Genomic DNA, 17891 nt, shown 5'->3' with positions numbered 1-17891 from the left:
ACACCTGGCCCCGCCTCCCCGCCAGGACCTCCCAGGACGAGTGCCTGGGACCCCTAAGCTGGTCGCCCTGCCTGAGTTCCTACTGCCATGGGCGAGCTGCACTCCCAGAGGCATCCAGGAGCCGTCTCCCCACCAGGGTCCCCACCGGTGGGTGACTCGGAGCGAGCCTGGCTCGCTCACTGAGGAGCTGGGGCTCAGTGGCCTGCCCTGCCGCCTCCTTAATGAAGTCCACCCCAGTGTCGGAAACCAGAGTGGCAGCCCACGCCGCCTCCTGCTCTGCTCTGCGGGAAGCTAAACTCACTACTTTTTAATGAATGTCAGATGTTTAAGATAACTGAAACGAGCTACACTTTAGTTTTAGGTGGTTACCAGCCAGGCACAGCCAACAGCAGACTTGGAGGAGGACCAGCGAGGGCCTGTGTTCTCCAAGTCTCTTGGTGACAGTGCAGCACGGCTGAAAGAGGGGAGTGGCCTCAGTGCCACACTGGCCTCCACGGACGCATGTCTGCGAGTGTTCAAAAGCAGGGCAGCGATGCCCTGGCTGGTGGCTCAGTGGGCTGGGTGTTGTCCCGAAAACCAGAAGGTCATGGGTTCAACTCCCAGTCAGGTCATGTGCCCAGGCTGCAGGTTAGGTTCCCAGTTGGGGTGCACATAGGAAGCAGCCAATCGATGTTTCTGTCTCTCTTTCTCCTTCCCTTCCCTCTAAAAAAAAAAAAAAGAAGAAGAAGAAAAAAAGAAAAGGAGTGATCTCTCAGGAGCAAAGAAGACCCTTACCCGGGGACAGACGGGATGTGGTGACTATCTTGGAGCAGCCAGCACTGTCATGCTGTGTCCAGGTACTGGGTCAACTGAATTCTGCAGCACACCTGTCCTTTTTCCCTGTACGATCGAAACCACTTTCATTTCGTGTTTTATTATTTTTTTATTTTTTTAAAGACTTTATTTATTTTTAGAGAGAGAAGAAGGGAGGAAGAAATGGAGGGAAAGGAACATTGACTGGTTGCCTCTTGCATGCCCCCGACTGGGAACCTGGCCCGCAACCCAGACACGTGCCCTGACTGGGAATCAAACTGGCGACACTTTGGTTTGTAGGCTCGATCCACTGACCCACACCAGACACAGCTGTTTTGTGTTTAGTTTTAAGGAAATAAAGAAACTTGTATAGAAAACTATGACCTTGGCTGACAAGAAAGTATCATCTCCAGATCTGTGATGGCTTTGTTTTAACAGAAAAGAAAATAAATCATGATTACAAGGAGGCTATAAACGCAGGCAAAATTCTTAGAAGGGGTGAGCTTCAAAAACAGTAACATTCGTAAAAACGACCTTTGATTTTACTGCGACAAAAAATGCTGTCGGTCAGTGAGAGAAAGCTCAGGAAGACCTGCCCGTGGTCTGGCCTGGAGAGAGCACAGCATGCAAGGGAGACCTGCTGGCGTCCAAGCGAGGTGGCCTCCAGTCACTGGGAGGTTCCTGCCGGAGTAGAACACGCAGCTGTCTGCGGGGGTCACGTTTAGAGTCTCAGGGCAAGACGCAGCAGTGGTCGCAGCACTTGGTCCCAGGGCAGGCGGAGAGGACGCTCAGTCCCAGCCCCCTGACGGGTCTGTGAGTCAGAACCAGACCTCGCAAGCAGAGGCTTTGCCACCTAAGGACCAAGGGCACTTACATCACTAACGTTCACCTCACTCCACAGTTTCAAAGCTTCAGCAGACCCAGTGAGTGCTTAACAAAAGGGCTCCAATGATACCGAAGAACAAATGTTCCCAACTCTCGAGAATCTCGGGATAAACTGCTAACTGTGCTCTAGGATACATAAAGGGCACACTAAAATACAAAATTATAAACTACACGGACATTTCACAATCTAATTAAAATTTGAAATATATGACTGAGGTTTTATCAAACAATCTGATTTATAGGTATTCTGTTCCAATTAAATCAATATTCTAAAGCAAGAAAAAAAGGGAGCCATTTTCAAGTAGAATTCAAATATGATAAAAGATTCCCTTCAATAAATATTCTGCACTTAATTGGCTTAAATGGGCCTAGGTGCTTCTGTCTGAATAAAAACGCTGGAGATGACATTACCGCATCCTTGAGCTGTTTACTTACCCCGGCGCGGCCTGATTTACAGGCGGTAAGTGCCACGCCGGCCGCAGGAGCCATCTGCTAATGGAACTCCTAATTGGGGAGCGAGCAGCCGAGGAGAACTCTTCCCGGGCAGGACTGCTCCCGGGGCCTGGCGGCACTCTGTCACGGCAAACAATCACTAACATATGCATTAGGGGGATTTAAATACATTACGACCCAATAAACACCATCATCCATCAACACAGTCTTGCCCCCAGAGCTCCCATGTGCAGGCCCAGCTGTCGGCGCCGTGAGCCACACTCCCTCGGCCCCGACGGTCCGACCGTCTGTGGTCAGTCAGCCACCAGAGCGTCAGGAGCAAGCGCTCCCTGGGGGACAGCTGCAGAAACCCATGCAGGCCTGCAACACGTGGGGCTGCCATGGGTCAGCCACCACCCTCAGGTGGCTGTGGGCTCCTTACAGGCTTGTCGGAGCAGCATTCTTTCCAGCAGCTTCACTGACACAGGACTTTCATAAACCAGTACCCACGCACCCTGCCCGGACCCCGGGTAGAGGGGTGCGCAGCAACCAGGGGGTGAGAGGCGCCCCCCATCCCCGAGTCTGTGGCACCCGAGACAGTGCCTTGAGCCCCGCCCCGGCCATGGGCCGCCACCACCCAACCGGCGGCACCACTCCTCGCCAGCCCCGTGACCAGCAGCTCCCCTGACTTCAGAGGGCCAGGGCCAGCCGACTCCCCTGTCTCTGCAGCCACTGAGACTGGACAGTCTGCACAGTCAGGAAGGGAAGGAACACAAGATTTCGAACACTGAATTCCAGCCAACGGAGCAACTCTGCCTGTCACCTGTCACCACACTGTGTGAGCCGCTCCCCGGAGCAGCGCTGCAGGCCAGTCCAGGCTCCTGTAGTCATTCTCGGTTTCTTAATAAAGATTTTGTTTATTTCTAGAAAGAGGGGAAGGGAGGGAGGGAAAGAGGAAGAGAAACATCAATGTGTGGTTGCCTCTCACATGTCCCGTACTGGGTACCTGGCCGGTAACCCAGGCACGTGCCCTGCCTGACTGGGAATCAAACTGGCGACCCTTTGGTTTGCAGGCCGGCGCTCAGTCCACTGAGCCACACCAGCCGGGGCACCTTCACTGTTATTTCAAATTTATTTTTGTTATTATTAATTTAGCAAGTTCTTGGGCTTGCCCTGACAGAAGGAACTACGCACATCCAGTCTCAAAGGCTTCTACACCACGAGTCAGGAAATGTGTGTCCTGAGGGACCGAGAGGCAGAGATGCGCCGTCTTCAGTGAGTTAAAGGGAGAGCATGGCCCGTGGCACACTCACACTAGGGCCTCCACCACCAGGCCAGCATCTGAACTGTCACTGAAATGACGAGGTGACGAGAGGCGAGCCACAGGGCAGTGGCGAGGCCGGGCCGGGCTGCTCCAGAGCTGAAGACCGCGAGCCATTTCCACCCGCAGGACAGCGTTGCCTGCAGCCCGCCCAGGGAGGCCACCACCAAGGGCCTGGCGGTGCCGCAGTACCAGCAGGGGCCTGTCACCACCTGTCCCCCTCAACACAGGGCTGACCATGGGCCACGGTGGTCAGAGCAGAGCTGTGTGGGCATCAGGGGCCTGACGGACAGATGGGGGGTTCGGAGAGACACCCTCAGGGTGGTGATTGGCTGGTTCTGAGCTAACGGGCTAGACACGTGGGAGCCGAGAGGCGGAAGAACTCACCTCGCACCATCCACACAGATCACCTCCACCTGGACCCCAGACCCACCTGTCAGAGACGAACCAGCAAAGTGCTTAGCAGGACACACAGGGGCGGGTATTTCGTGACCCTGGGTCAGGCAATGGTTTTTTAGGTAAGACATCAAATGCACAGAAAAAAAAAGAAATAGAAATCACCAAAAATAAGAACTTGTGCTCCAACAGACACCATTAAGAACGTGAGACACAACCCACAAAACGGGAGAAAATATCTGCAAATCCTGTATCTCTGATAAGGGATCAAATCTGGAATAGATAAAGGACTTTAAGGGCAGTGACTGACTGTAAGAAACAGGCAGTAGGCTTGGACAGACACTTCTCAGAGTCGCGCAGCATCGCCAGTCACCAGGGAAACACGACTCCGAACACAGACGCCCTGCCTGGCTGTGAGGGTGCTGGCGATGGACCCATGGACGGAGGGCAGGGCTGGTGGGGGTGAGGCACCGGGGTCCTCCCTATCCACTGGTTTGGAGGCTCTCAGGCTGCAGACCCCGGCCCAGTTACCGAAGGGCCCCCACCTGCTCCCCGAGGCCTGCACGCTCCCAGACACCCACGTCCCCACAAGTGGTTGCCTGTGACTGTCCCAAAGTTCTCAGCAGCACTCTCCACAGCAGCTAGCAGGTGGGGAGGGACAACCAGCGAGACACTGCTGCGGGAGAAGGGAGAGCTGACACCCACCACACTGCAGTGTGCCGTGTGCTCTGTCAGAGCGGCCGGTCAGCCACGCCCACGTGCCGCTGCCGCCTTACACCCGACTCCCAGGGTGGGTGATGGGGCCATCTGGGATCAGAGTGGGGGGTGGCACAGCTCAGGGCCTCTACTAAAAACCACTGTATTGTCCCCTTTCAAGGCTAAATTTTACGAAACGTGAATTATATCTCAAGATAGCTATTATTTTGAAAAGTCACAAAGAGCGTGATCTGCTTGGCAGGCACTGATTTTAAATTCCGCTGCTTCTCAGACGGGCAGCTCCCCACCCTACGCTGCATGGGGACAGCGACAGAGCTGTCCCTAGAGGTGGGCGCTGGCCTGGGAGAGGAGGAGCCACCTGATGGACCTGGGTGGTAGAAATGTCCCACACATGCATGTGGCTCCTCCGTGCAGGTGCAAACTCCCTGCCACAGGTGAGCTGCGTGGCACGGGAGTCAGGTCTCCACAAAGCTGTAAAGAGAAAACACCAAGAAAGAAGGCCTGGCGGCTCCGCCCAGTGGTCACTGCTCAGTCCTCCCTCGGCCTGGCCACACGACGTAACCGCAGTCCAGGCCACCACCACCGAGGACCTAGACCCCCGCCTGCCCCCACAGCACCACAGCCTCCGTCACATTGTGCTACGTCTGTCACCTCAGCCATGACCCGAGGCACGCACACTCAGCCTCTCATCCCGGAGCACAAGGGCCCGATGGCCGGGCTGGGCCTGGGCAGCACACGCGGGCCCCGCTGCTCAGCGCTGCCATGGGAAGAGGCAGCCACCACCGACTGGTGGGGTCAGGCCTGGCTGGTCCAAGTGAAGCCCCTCCATACGAACACGGGGGGTGGACCGGCAGTGGCTGTGGTCTACGGCCCTCGGGTCCTGAGAAGCCACACTGACCACAATCCTTGTTACGCCCGTCTGTCTCTACGAAGGGTCAGACAGCAAACACGAAGCAGCGGGTGCTACTGTTCCACCACTTTCCATAGGGGAGTGAAAACGTATTCCCGCCCATTCACAAACCCTAACGAATTTCCCTGAGACACCACGAAAAACGCTGCCTGTCTGTAACGCATAAAAACACACCCGGGACTCGTGGACGACATGGAACGTGAATAGTATCTGATGGTGACCTCCCCAGTGGGAGTGCTGTGTGCACTGTGCAAGGCCGCCTGATGGTCTGCGGGCAGCGGCACTCTCCTGGCTGACAGGAAAAACCAAGGGAGGTGTCTTCTGAGCTGGTCAGTCCCCTGGCAGAAGCTGGTGCTGGGAGGCAAAGGGGCAGGGCATGAGGGGCAAGGCTAGCCAGCTGGGGCCCCTGAGACCCAACCCGCTATTCTCCCGCCCCCTGCAGGCTGTGACCCCAGCCTGACTCGGACAGTGACGCTGGGGCACACGCACGCACGCCCGTTGGAGCAGAGGTGGAGCACTGGCAGCCCGGGTGCAGCCCCGCAGCCTGTCGTGCCCAGGACGGTCCTTCATCCAAGGCCAGCTTGGGGACCTCTCGTTTCTGACTCCTCACGGGAGTGACTGAAATGATACTCTGTCTCGTCCACACCAGCCCAGGCAGAACTCTGAATTTCTGATTTCCCTGGGGGATCTGCCCACCACGGCCAGCCAGCATTAGCAAGTATCAACATTAAATCTAAGGCAAAAAGAAGCAAATGCACTAAAACAAAAAAAAACCCAGAAATACCACATTGCACACAAAAGTTCCCCATTACTAAAATGCCAGTAATCAACTAAAAAGAAAAACCCAACAAACCCAAATGATTTTTGTGGGCCTGGTCTGGCCTGAGGGGAAGCAGCCAGACACCCCGACTTCAGCGAGGTCTTGCTCCAATGTTCCCCACCCCCACAGGCTGGGCGAGGTCTGAGTGACCGTGTTCCCCAAAATCCGTACAATGGACCCTCCCAGCAGGGTGAGGGTGTCAGGAGGGGAGGCCTTTGGGTGGAGCATCAGGCACAGATCAGCACCCCGTGGGAGAGGCCCCAGAGCACCCCCACCCCAGGAGCTCACAGCGAGGAAGTGGCCCACCAGGTGATGCACGGGGCAACCCAACCTCGGCCGTCCAGCCTCTGGGACCGTGAGACAGGAACGCCTGTGGCGCGTGAGCCCCTGCCCAGGGTGCTTTGCTACGGCAGCCTGAACGCAGCGAGGACCCCCTCGCTCAGTGATGAGGGTCGGCACCCAGGGGGGCGTCCTCATCCTGCTCTGACTTCAGTGGGAGGCAGCGTTAAGAAGGTTCGACAGGAGTCGGAAGTCTGCACAGGTCACGCAATCCCCTCCGTCTACAGTAACGAGCAGGGTGAGCTCGTAAGGATGGTCGGTTGGCAGATGTGCTGTGACAGCTGTGACAAAAATGCCACAGCAGCAGCCTTCACCAGCCAACTTCCACGCAACCCACACCCAGCACAAGTGCACACGCCCCACTGTGCCCCCCGGCCTTCCGCCTTGCAGCGCTTCAGCGTGGCGTAGACCCTTACAGGAGCCACTCACAGCCTGACTCCCAGCAGGCGCCTGTGCGGGGCCCTCAGCCCTATGCACCCCCCAGGCACTTTCCCGGGCATGACTGCTGTGGATGTGAAGCGTAAGGGTGAGCTGGGGTCAGGAAGCAGGAAGTGCTCCTCAGGGTTCATCAGAACCAGGCCAGCAATTCTGAACGAGGGCCCTCAGGGAAACGGGGGGAGCCGTGCAGACACACAGCCCGCCACCCCCCCCACCCCCCGTGGCTGAAGCCACCTCTGTGTGACACTGTTACCTTTCCGAGCATCCTGCCTAGGAAGTAGTAATGTCTGGCAAAGGAGTCTCCCACGAGCATCTGTGCGGCGGGGTTGGGGTACAGAAGCCCCTCGTTCGTGGTCTTGAAGAAGCCCTGGTTGGGGTTGAAGCCCGACTTCAGCAGCTCATTCAGAAACTCCCGGAAGATGCCGCCGCCATCGATGCCGGCCTCATCCAGGCCGTGTGCGTTGAGCAGGTGGACGCGGATGCGCTTCTTCAGGTCGGGCTCTGGGGGCGGGGAAGGTGAGAAAGGAAAGCAACACAGTAAGCAGAGGGGAGGCAGAGAGATTTGCAGAGGAACTTCAGTGCAGGGCTCGGGAACAACCCACAGACAGAGGTGCCGGCCCGGGCACGCTGGAACCTGCCGCTGGCGAGGAGGCCCTCCGCACCCACATGTGAAGACGGAGTTATGGGACGGGGAGGCAGGAGAAAACAGCCACTCGCACGTCCTCAAGGGCAATGCACACTAGAACCAGGAAAGGCGGTGAGTGGGATGAACGACATAGGACGACACTGGGACACAGAACTATCACCACGAAGGCAAGAAGGCGTGTGAATAGAGACTCGGCAGAGCGAACGTCTCAGAGACCCTCTGAACGAGGAGGATGCTGCGGACCCCAGAATCCATGTCGCCATTTCAGACTGCTCCTTGGCCAGAAAGGGGGGACATTCCTGGGTTATGGACGGTGCCACAATGACAGGGAGGCACCCCGCACAGGTCTTGTACAGACGGGGCCGCAGGAGTGGGACAGACCACCCCCAGCAGCTGGCCATGATGACAGCAGCCCTCCACCCCAGCGCCAGCATCCCAGCACCAAGCACGGCCCAAGTGGGGCCATGCGGGTCCCGCTGGCCAGGCTCAGTCAGGGGACGAGGGTGACGCCGTGGCGGCCCTGTCCTTCCCCCTGCCCACCAGTGTCCCCCAGGGGCTCTGCCTTGGGGGTCGGCTCTTCCCAAGTCAGAGAACCTGGTGTGAACTGTCTACAGTGTGCCTCACTCCCACTCTGCGCAGATGGCGATCTTGCTGTTGTGCACAGCAGGACTGAGTGGGTCCTCCATCCCACGGCAGGGACCAAAGCTGTGCCAGGTGCGCCAGGTGAGCTGCATTGGGGCCCACATGCCCCCAGGGCAGGGAGGGCGAGGAAACCCCAACCACCTGGCTGCAGCTCGCTCCTGAGCCAGAGTTCGAAGAGTGACTGATACCCACATTGCAGGGCCGTCTTTGTCCCTGAGCCTCAGTGGCCAGTCACCAAGTCGCCCTCCCCCTGGGCTGGAGCTGCAGCTGGGGCCCCTGTGGAAACAGTGCCACGCGGCAGCACCAGGGCGCCCTCAGGACCTCACCCCTCCTCAGGTCTCAGATGCTGAGGCTGCGCGCACAGCAAGGTCCAGGTGAGGATGCCAGAGGGACCGCTGTTTCGGCCTCACCCCACTCCTATGGCTCCTTCAGGAAAACAGCGAGAGAAATCTAGTCCCACGAAAGCAGTGACACCCAAACATGTGGACGACTGAGGCTCTCAGGAGGGAACTCCACATGGGTCCGCCATGGCCACCCACAGCAAAGACGGACACCAGGAGTTCACCGGGGCGCCGCCCCAGCCCCAGGACGGTCCAGGGGAAAGGGGTTGCTCCCCACAGCCCCCACACAGACAAGGCCCCAGCCACGCTGTCGCCGTGGAAAGGGCTGCAGCAAGCTGGAGTGCTGGGGGCAGCATGCGGGTGTCCCCGTCTGCTCAGCGCTCCTAGTGACGAAGGGAAGCCACCATGCTTCCCGGAGCTCCGCCCGCCCACACCCGGGACACAGGCCTGAGACGGTGTGCAGTGAACAGCACCCACAGAGGGCAGGCTTGCATTCACAACTGGAGGATACAGGGACGACCGTGCTGACTAATCACAAGCAAACCATCAGTCAATGGAGCACTCTGGACCCCTTTCCCGGGAGTAAAGGAAACGTTCTAAGGTGATATTTAATTTCACTATCTTGCCTAGCAAAATGCCAAACAATTTTAACATGTGGCTTAAAAATCTCACCGATGAGAATTACACAACATCTGTAAAGACTTGAAGCATTGTAAGACACGTTGTTCACACTACATGTTTTCCCAAACCCTTTGAACCGACGCAGTCATCACCCTGCACCCAGGCAGCCGGAGCATGAGCAAATGTGAACACGTTGGAAGCTTGAGGACACGCTTGGAAATGTGGGGTTGTCATCACTGGGCAGTGATGTCTTCAACGACCCCACACAATGTGGGTTTGCAGCTGCACCCTGATGAGGCAAACGCTCCTGTGTGCAGGTACCTGCAGAAGCCCAAGCCTGCCAGGTGCAGCCGCCACTGCGCCGGCGGTCCAGCCTCACTGCAGCCTCACCTGCAGGCCCGTCTCCTGTTTCCCAGGACCTGGGCCAAGTCCCCCTGTTCACATAGCCCACCAGGACCCACCAGTCTCTGCTCCAAACAGCAGGCCAATCATGGAGAATTTATCACTGTCTCATATCGCCAGTCTTTCCCCAGGCTCGACCACAGAGCCAGCACACGTCCACCGAGCACCAGGTGTGTAGGGACTGAGGACAGGATTCTGCCCCAGACCCGCGAGGGCCTGGGCCGTTAGCACAACCCAAAGACACAACCCCAAGGGACTCAGGACGGGCTGTGGGTCCCAGGGGGGAGCGGCCTCTCTGTTCAAAAGGACGTGAGGTGAGGGGCCAGAAAACCTGGCTGTGCCTCGTCCATACATAGCACCTAGGACAGCTGCCGACCCCACCGGGAGCAACCAGCTGCAGCAGGGAGTTCACAGCTGGGGCTCGGACTCGGGTGAAGCCCTTGGGTGGCGGTGTCTGTTGTCCGAAGGCCGTGTCACTGGCGGGATGGAAAAGCTCGATGACAGGAAAACACAGATCGTGCTCACAAAACCTGGAGCAGAGTCGGGGTGCTGGAAATGCTGGCCTTCCTCCCACGGGATCACACTAGCTCCTGAGCCAGAGGCCCCACTCTGCTAGCAGAAAGTCAAACTGCTCTTCTAAAGCAAAGACGACCGAGATGCCCCACCCTGCACCCAGGTTCTGCCCAGCTCCCGTTCTAACCTCCCGCAGGGATTTCGCTTCGATTTAGGGCAGCACCGTGGGCTCTGCGTGCTAAAGTCAAGATCGTCAACATGTACGTTAACTCGGAAACTCTGAGCCCTGGGTGTCAACACTAGCCCAACACAGAACGCGCCACCGACCCTCAAAGGGCTATCCTGACAACCGCCCCAGCACGAGTCCCCTCCACCTGGCACACGGCTGTCCAGACACATTGCCCGGTGGACGAGGGCACGTGGGGGCAGTGCTGTTTGTTTCAGTGCCTTCAGGGTGGCGGACAGCCTGCAGCATCTGCACGAGCAGACAGTTCTCTGTGACCCGCAGAAAGGACGTAAGGGAGGTGGCTGCCTGTCCACTCTGCCAGAGTCGTAGGCTGTCAGCTCCATCTCGCACCAGACCCCGGGGGCACGCCCAGGGTGAGCGCAGTTCTTGCCGTAAAAAAATTCTGTATTTGAGAAGCGTGTGCTGCAGTAATTTGTCAATTTCAGGAACCTTATTTGATGATACACACGCCCCAAACCTGACTCACTGCACTCAGTTTTAACAAGTCACTCCAGAAGAGGTGACAGCCACTCACTGTTTAACCATCAGCTTTCCCTAAAACACCTCCCCAGCCCCTGCCCCGCGCACACATGCGCGTGCACACACACAGTGACACGTACCGTTTTCTGGGGAGAGCTTGTCATAAGCATCTTCATAAATATAGTTTCTCCTTATCGTGACATTGATCCCATCGAGAAATGGACCGTCTCCTTGAACTTCCTGCTTATCTGCATATATCAGCCTTTGAAAGATCTACAGAACAGGGGGCAGTAAGGGTATTTGACACAACGGACAGTTACAAACATAAGCAACCGAAGGGAAAACTGCCAAATAAACCTTACCTTTTACACCTTCCTGAACTGTGAAATCAACTTTAAAGGCCAAGATATCAAATACTGATTTTACATGTTATCTGTTACCTGTAAGTATAACATCTATGCATTTGTAACATCACTTCTTTTCCCCATTTTATAACAAATTAAAAAAAACTCCAACCTACAGTAATGTCCCCACATTTCCTTCCATAAACTCTTTACGAAACTCAGGTGCTGGAGGGAGAACAGAAACAGCTCTTTCAGCTGCATGAACACATCCGTACCAGCACAAGTTCCCCCCAGGGGTGCAGTTCACGCCATGTGCTTTTTTGACGCTGGAGCTCCAGCAGAGGGAGCTCGGGAACTGCACGAGAAGGAGGAAGCGCAAACCGCTGTAGGAGGAGCTCGCCCCAGCTCTTCCCCTGAAAAGGAGGTGCAGGCCGGGGAAAACACCTTCTCCAGCACTGACCTCAGAATGGAGCCTCATGGTCCACGGAAATCTGCTCCGTTGGTGAGAGCACACAACACACTTTAAATTACAAGCTCTGTATATTAGTCAAAAATCACTAGGCAACAAATTAAGATACCTGTCCGTCTCTTTTTTATGTAAAGTAGCTTTTTAAATAAAGTATAAATATCTTTAACACAATGTACAGAGACATATTGTTTTTAAAAGTTGTACTTTCAAAAATGAAGCAAAACTTACAAGGGAAAAAGTACCTCATTGCTTCCATTATAAGAAAATTACAGCATAAGAGGCCTTTTAAGTAATCACAACTAAGGGGAAAATATTTCTGGTTCATACCAGCAGCCACCTGGTCGGATCACACCTGTATAAATCACAGTTAACTACTACCACCTAACTCGGGCGACTCGGTTCTGCGACCCACTGGGCCCCAGGCGACGCCAGAGGGTGGCGTCCTCCCTGCCTCCCGCCCTGTGCCCCCTGTCCCATGGAGAACACTGGGCCTACCTTCACCCGCTCCTCAAACGGCACCACAAAGGGCAGCTCCGTCAGGACGGCCAGCTGCCGCTCCTCGGACACAGACAGCGGCGGTGACTCCACGCCCACTGCAACACAGACCTCCGTTAGTGTGCACCTGCCTTTCCAGACCCCCACGGACACGCCCCAGGGACCAACCCAAGCCCGAGGTGCCTGGTGCACTTCCTGCAAACTCCCTGGACACACCCCTGGGAGTGACCCCAGCAGACCTGTAGCCTGCGCTCCTCACCATCCAGGGTGGACTGCAGGGGGCCGATCCGCCCCATCCGTCGGAACCTCCACGCGTGTCTGGCGGCCGGCACATACAGCTGGGGGACCTGCGGGACCAGCGACCCTGCTCAGTGCTGCCCGTGAGCTGCCCACACTCACCTGTCCCCGCAAGCTGAGGACAGTGCCTCTTCTCTGCAGGTAGCTGGGCCCCTCTCCGACCTCGCGTCCCTCTTGGGGGCCCTGTCTGTGCCCGGCACACTCACCATGTGACGGATCCCCCTAAGGCGCCCCCAGGAAGCCTCTGCTGTCCCATGTGCTGATGTGGGACACAGTGACCTGCCTCAGGATGGGCGCTTCACGAAGCAAACGTATTGCTTAGAAAGCTGACAATTTCCTACTGTTACTGAACACTCATTTGTGGTTTTCCAAACAACTGGCCTGTCCACACTGCGCAGCACCCCAATGCCATGCGCAGTCTCCCGGCTCCCACACGCCTTCACTCCGTCGCCCCAGACTCTGTGGGGCAGCGCCCTCGTGGTGTCACCGCCTGCTCCGTTGCCCTACGCCTGCAGTCGCCCACGGATGCCTCCACCCTGGGCAGGAGTCGGACCAGAGTGCCAGGCATGCGTGGCTGCCGGTCGGTGGTGAGGTCAAGAACATGTGCTGGCACGTGGGCCACCAATGCCACTGGGCACCCCGGGCAGCCGGAGCGCAGCGGGACCTGTGTCCTGGCCCCAGACAGTCACCAGGTGGGCCTCTCCCCCACAGCCCTACAGACCACGGTATAGCCAGCACTCGAGAGCCCGTCTGGCCTGTTACTGCCCCAGGGCCCATGGGAGAGGGAGGCTCCAGTTCAGAGACTGTCCCTGCTGCCATCAGCAGGGAGGCGTCCACTCCACGGAGGGCCTCTGCCATCCACTCCACGGTCAGCCTGAGGATGAGTTTGTACAGGGAAGGCAGGCTGAACGCCTGACCCCTCTTCCAAACCGTGTCCAAAACTGCGCTTGGTCCTCAGCAGCCCGGGAGCACCTGCTCATTTGAGGTCCATGAACCCATCACCTAAGTGTCACCTGAGGTCTAGCCCACTGTACCTGTTCACTTTCGTGTGGGGGAATCCCTCAGTGGGCCCTGGCTCTCTCACACCACCCATCTTGTCCAGTCTCCCCAGACCTAGGATCGGCCACGGTGCCCACAACCACTCTTCCCAAGGGGCGACGCTATTTAGAGGCCCTGCCCTGGGCCCTGCCAAGCTCGCTGACACAGGGCCCGTGGTGGTGTCTCGACGTGGGAACGCTTCCGAAACTGCTGCAGACCCTGCTCTCTGTACTGTCTCAGCAGTAGCCCCCGTGTCTCCCACCCATCCACTCTCTGCTCCATGCCCAAGTCATGCCTTTTTCTGACAAACGAAAACGCCTCATGTCCTTTATTAATGTTATTTAATTCTTAAAAATATACTGTTGAGTCTATACTTTAGCTCTAAATGTTAGTAATATTCAAAATTGTCTGTTCCCTTAGAAAATCAAGGATAAGTTTCATTTCTTTTAAGTACCCAATCTATACTGACGACACCAATAAAAGCAAAGTCTTCTTCAAACCCAACAAAGAATCATCAGGGTTCAATACAATCTGTGGTTAAAGGGGCAAATTAAAGTTAATAAACTCAGGCCTTGGTTGCTGTGGCTCAGTGGATTAAGCGCCACTGGCCTGCAAACCAAAGGGTCACCAGTTCAATTCCCGGTCAGGACACATGCCTGGGTTGCAGGCCAGGTCCCCAGTAGGGGCCACACGAGAGGCAACCACACACTGATGTTTCTCTCTCTCTCTCCCTCCCTTCCCCTCTCTCTAAAAATAAATAAAATCTTAAGAAAAAATAAAGGAAAATAAACAAACTCAGGATGCATGACATTGTTTCCTGTGACCTAAGAGTTAAAATTTACAAGTTTACTGTTACCAGTCAGTTATGTACTAAGTAATAAACAATTACAAAGGATTTGTTCTTTTCCCCAGAAAGACAAAAGCTGGAAACGCAGGTCTGGAGAAGAACACCCAAGGGTCCGCAGTAACACCTTATCTGCTCGGATGTCTTCCTGCTCCGACAGCCAGTGGTTTGGGGGACAGAAGCTCCTCCGCGTGTCTCTGGACTTCAACATCTTCACCAGGTTGGTGATGACCTGCAGGGAGAGGAGGTCACGTCACACCAACGAGCCTGGGACTGCCACCAGCCATGGTCGGGGCGGCCCCAACGAGAGTGCGTGTGCTTTGGCGTTCATGCCCTGGCCTCGCTCCCCTACCCCCCAGTCAGGTGGTTTACAGGGAGGGGTCTCATTCTGCGATCACAGGAGTGGGTTTTTGGTACAGAGCAGACAGTCATCTGCCAACAGAGACAGCAAAGTTAACGCAGATGCACACGTGCCAACGCTGATTTCCAAACACCTACAAGGAAGGCAGTCAGGGAGTGTGGAAGTAGGTTTGGAAATGTAACTGGCTCATCTGAGCTATAATGAAAGATCTCCAATATAGCAATTTTATAAACCCTTTTCCCAAGGTAAAATAGCATTTCTTGTTTTCTGAAAAATGGTACATCCAGGGCGCTGGGGAAGAAAAACACATCTCACTGGGACATGAGAAATGATGTCACTGCTTCCCTCCCCGAGCCTCTGCAGGTCGGGTGCCCACCAGACGTGCGAGATGGCACAGTCTCAACTGTTGAGAGACTCCCCTCCAAGCCCTGCAACTCGGCGTCCAGACCACAGAAACGCAAAGGCCCCTTTCATGACACGTACGTGCCGATGTCCAGGACATCAGGAACTCCACGCCCAGAGACCCTGCTGAGAGCACGGTCCTCTTTTGAGAGAGAGAGAGAGAGAGAGAGAGAGAGAGAGAGAGAGAGAGAGAGAGAGAGAGAGAAGCAGGGGGCGTAGACGGGAGAGGCAGAGTGACCCAGGCCTGCAAGCACGTGTCCAGGAGGGGTGGCCGAGGGAGAGGTAGCTGGGGAAAAGTGCCCCAAACAACTGAAGCCGACAGGAACCCGAGGCGACGGTGGTCCCTGCCGAAGTTTGCCGGAGACACAGCACGCCTAGAAATAAGCCTGGACTTCAGAGAGATGCCAAATAATTTTTCACTTTATGTCCCAGATGTTGCTTTATTCCAAGTATAAGTATGTCCCAAATAATGCTTTTGTTAAAAGTGTAAGTATATCCACAGCATTGCATTGGACACGTCTATACATAAAAAAGCATTAGTTACCTGAAATTCAAGTTTAACTGGGTGCCACATCTTACCTGCTACACCTGGCAACACTAGCTCTGCACCCAGTCCAAAATGCTATGTTCAAACTGTCAGAACCCTTAACCTTAAATTCAGCTGAACACTACTGCCTTCATTTAAATAATCTTTTCTTCTAAGTTTTACAAGAAAGTACAAATTTTAAGAAACCATGAAAGTTAACTGCATGCCTTTTATGATGTCAAAATGCCTCTAAACACATCCCTTCCCTCTGCATCTGTTTTCAGCATCACAGACGCAGCGGCTACAGAGATACTGGATATGGAAAGAGCAGTTTGCGGAGATGACCATTAAAATCACAGGCGCTGATGAAAGACTGTGAGCGGTACAGGAAAGTGGAGCAACAACTCTAACCCGACCAAGAGAGCCAGCGCTGAGATCAGAAGTGTTCACTTTCAGTGAACTTGACCACATTTTCTGGCCTAGGGAGGACCCCTAAAGAAGACTCCACCCAAACTGAAGACTCAGAGTTCCAGACATAAAGAGGACCTAAGACACAAATGTCCACACAGGGCCACCACAACCAATTTGTATCCCATTCGTTCGAGGGGACGCCACTCAATGGTAGTTTCCCAGGAGACCCAAATGCGCAGTGAGACTTGGGAACCAGCGTGCGGGGTGCAGAGCAGCACGGGCTGACGAGAATGAGCCAGGGCAGCGGGCTGTGCCCGGCGCCGCCTGCAGCATCTCAGCGGAGACCACGGCATCACACCGATGCGACACATCCTGCCACGTCTGAGGAAATCAGCGCTCTGAACTCACAGGAGGGTTCAGGTCCTGAAAAATGCATGCAGCCGCTCTCCACGCTCCATTACGGACAGGGAGGTGACACCTGTCGGCAGGTGTCCCTCAGCCCAGTGTGGAAAAGGTCGAGTGGACAACCGCTCCTCAGACCACACCTGGCCACGTGTGCCCCACAGGGCCACTGCCCGACCCAGCATGACATGTGTCGCAGCACCTGCTGCACATGTGTGCACATGTGTGACTTCAGGCTGCTGCTGTGAGGGCCTGTTCCTACATGGAGCTCACTGACGTCTAGTTGCATTAATACAACCAAAAAGTACATGTAGTTCACACTTTGAGAGGCAGCTGGAAGTCTATGTTCCATTAGAATATGTGATACTTTCTTTCCGCCTTAAGTCTGACATGTAAAATCTGGTCAGTAAAATCAACCACCTTAGGTAATTCTTGAAAAAGTTCAATACAAAGTACAGGATAAAGCATGTAATTTATGGGTACTCAGGTGTGGTAAATTTTTAACGATAAATATACATCAACTAAGACATTTTTAAGAATTTGATTTCATAACAAAAAACACATAAAAATGGAAGAGGCGTGCCCTGGCTGGTGTGGCCCAGTGGACTGACCACCGGCCTGAGAACCAAAGGGTTGCTGGTTCAATTCCCAGTCAGGGCACCTGCCTGGGTTGTGGGCCAGGTCGCCAGTAGGGGGCATGCGAGAGGCAACCTACACTGATGTTAAAAAGAAGGGAAAAAAAAATGAAAGGAGAAAAACCAGAACAGCCTAGCCTTGAGAACAGAACCTCGGCTGTCAGAATGCAGTCTTCCTAGACTCGCTCCCCGGAGGGATGTGGCCCATGTGTGTCCCGGCCTGGGAGCTCCAGGGGTACCCGCCACCCAGCCCCATTTCCCTTGCTGCAGTTGGCCGGATGTGTCTTGTTCGGTGCACAGTGACCCCGAAGATCAGGGACTCAGTCCGGGCTCAGACACGGCCCCCGCACAGGGTACAGCCAGCCTTCCTGGACTGAGCAGCATGGGGACCTGGCTGAGGACGGTGACGACACCCCACTCTGTGTCCTACAGTGTCTGGTGAGGACTGTGGCTGTCACAAGGCTCATGATTTCTACAGCCCTCAGTTTCCACTCACTTAAACTGGTGTGGTTTAAAGGACAACAGTGTCTTCCACTTTACTTAGTAGTGAAGACAAAGCAAACCAGCCCTGGGCGGTGGCTCAGCATGTGGGAGCGTCATCCCGTGCATCAAAGACTGTGGGTTTGACCCTCAGTGCGGGCTCATATGGGGGGAACCAACTGATGCTTCTCTCTCACATCAACGTTCCTCCCCCTCTCTCCCTCTAAAATCAGTAAATGTACCCACGGGAGAGGATTTAAAGCAAA

At 55.4% G+C, this 17891-nt stretch overlaps 1 protein-coding gene across 2 annotated transcripts in view; it reads right to left on the bottom strand.

The window, feature by feature from the left end:
• UBE3C (ubiquitin protein ligase E3C) overlaps positions 1 to 17891 on the bottom strand; it is a 79844-nt gene that overhangs the window by 19570 nt on the left and 42383 nt on the right. For both annotated transcript variants that reach the window (XM_024564552.4, XM_024564553.4), the window contains 5 exons: positions 14536 to 14640; positions 12489 to 12576; positions 12230 to 12327; positions 11062 to 11194; positions 7304 to 7551 (listed from right to left, as the gene is read on the bottom strand). In XM_024564552.4, coding sequence (XP_024420320.1) covers positions 7304 to 7551; positions 11062 to 11194; positions 12230 to 12327; positions 12489 to 12576; positions 14536 to 14640 — 672 coding nt within the window. The remainder of the gene's footprint in view (positions 1 to 7303; positions 7552 to 11061; positions 11195 to 12229; positions 12328 to 12488; positions 12577 to 14535; positions 14641 to 17891) is intronic.

This window comes from Desmodus rotundus, chromosome 6, assembly GCF_022682495.2.
Source record: "Desmodus rotundus isolate HL8 chromosome 6, HLdesRot8A.1, whole genome shotgun sequence".
Classification (NCBI taxonomy): Eukaryota; Metazoa; Chordata; class Mammalia; order Chiroptera; family Phyllostomidae; genus Desmodus; species Desmodus rotundus.
The sequence above is the reverse complement of the archived record's forward strand: the minus strand, read 5'-3'. Positions and strand labels throughout refer to the sequence as shown.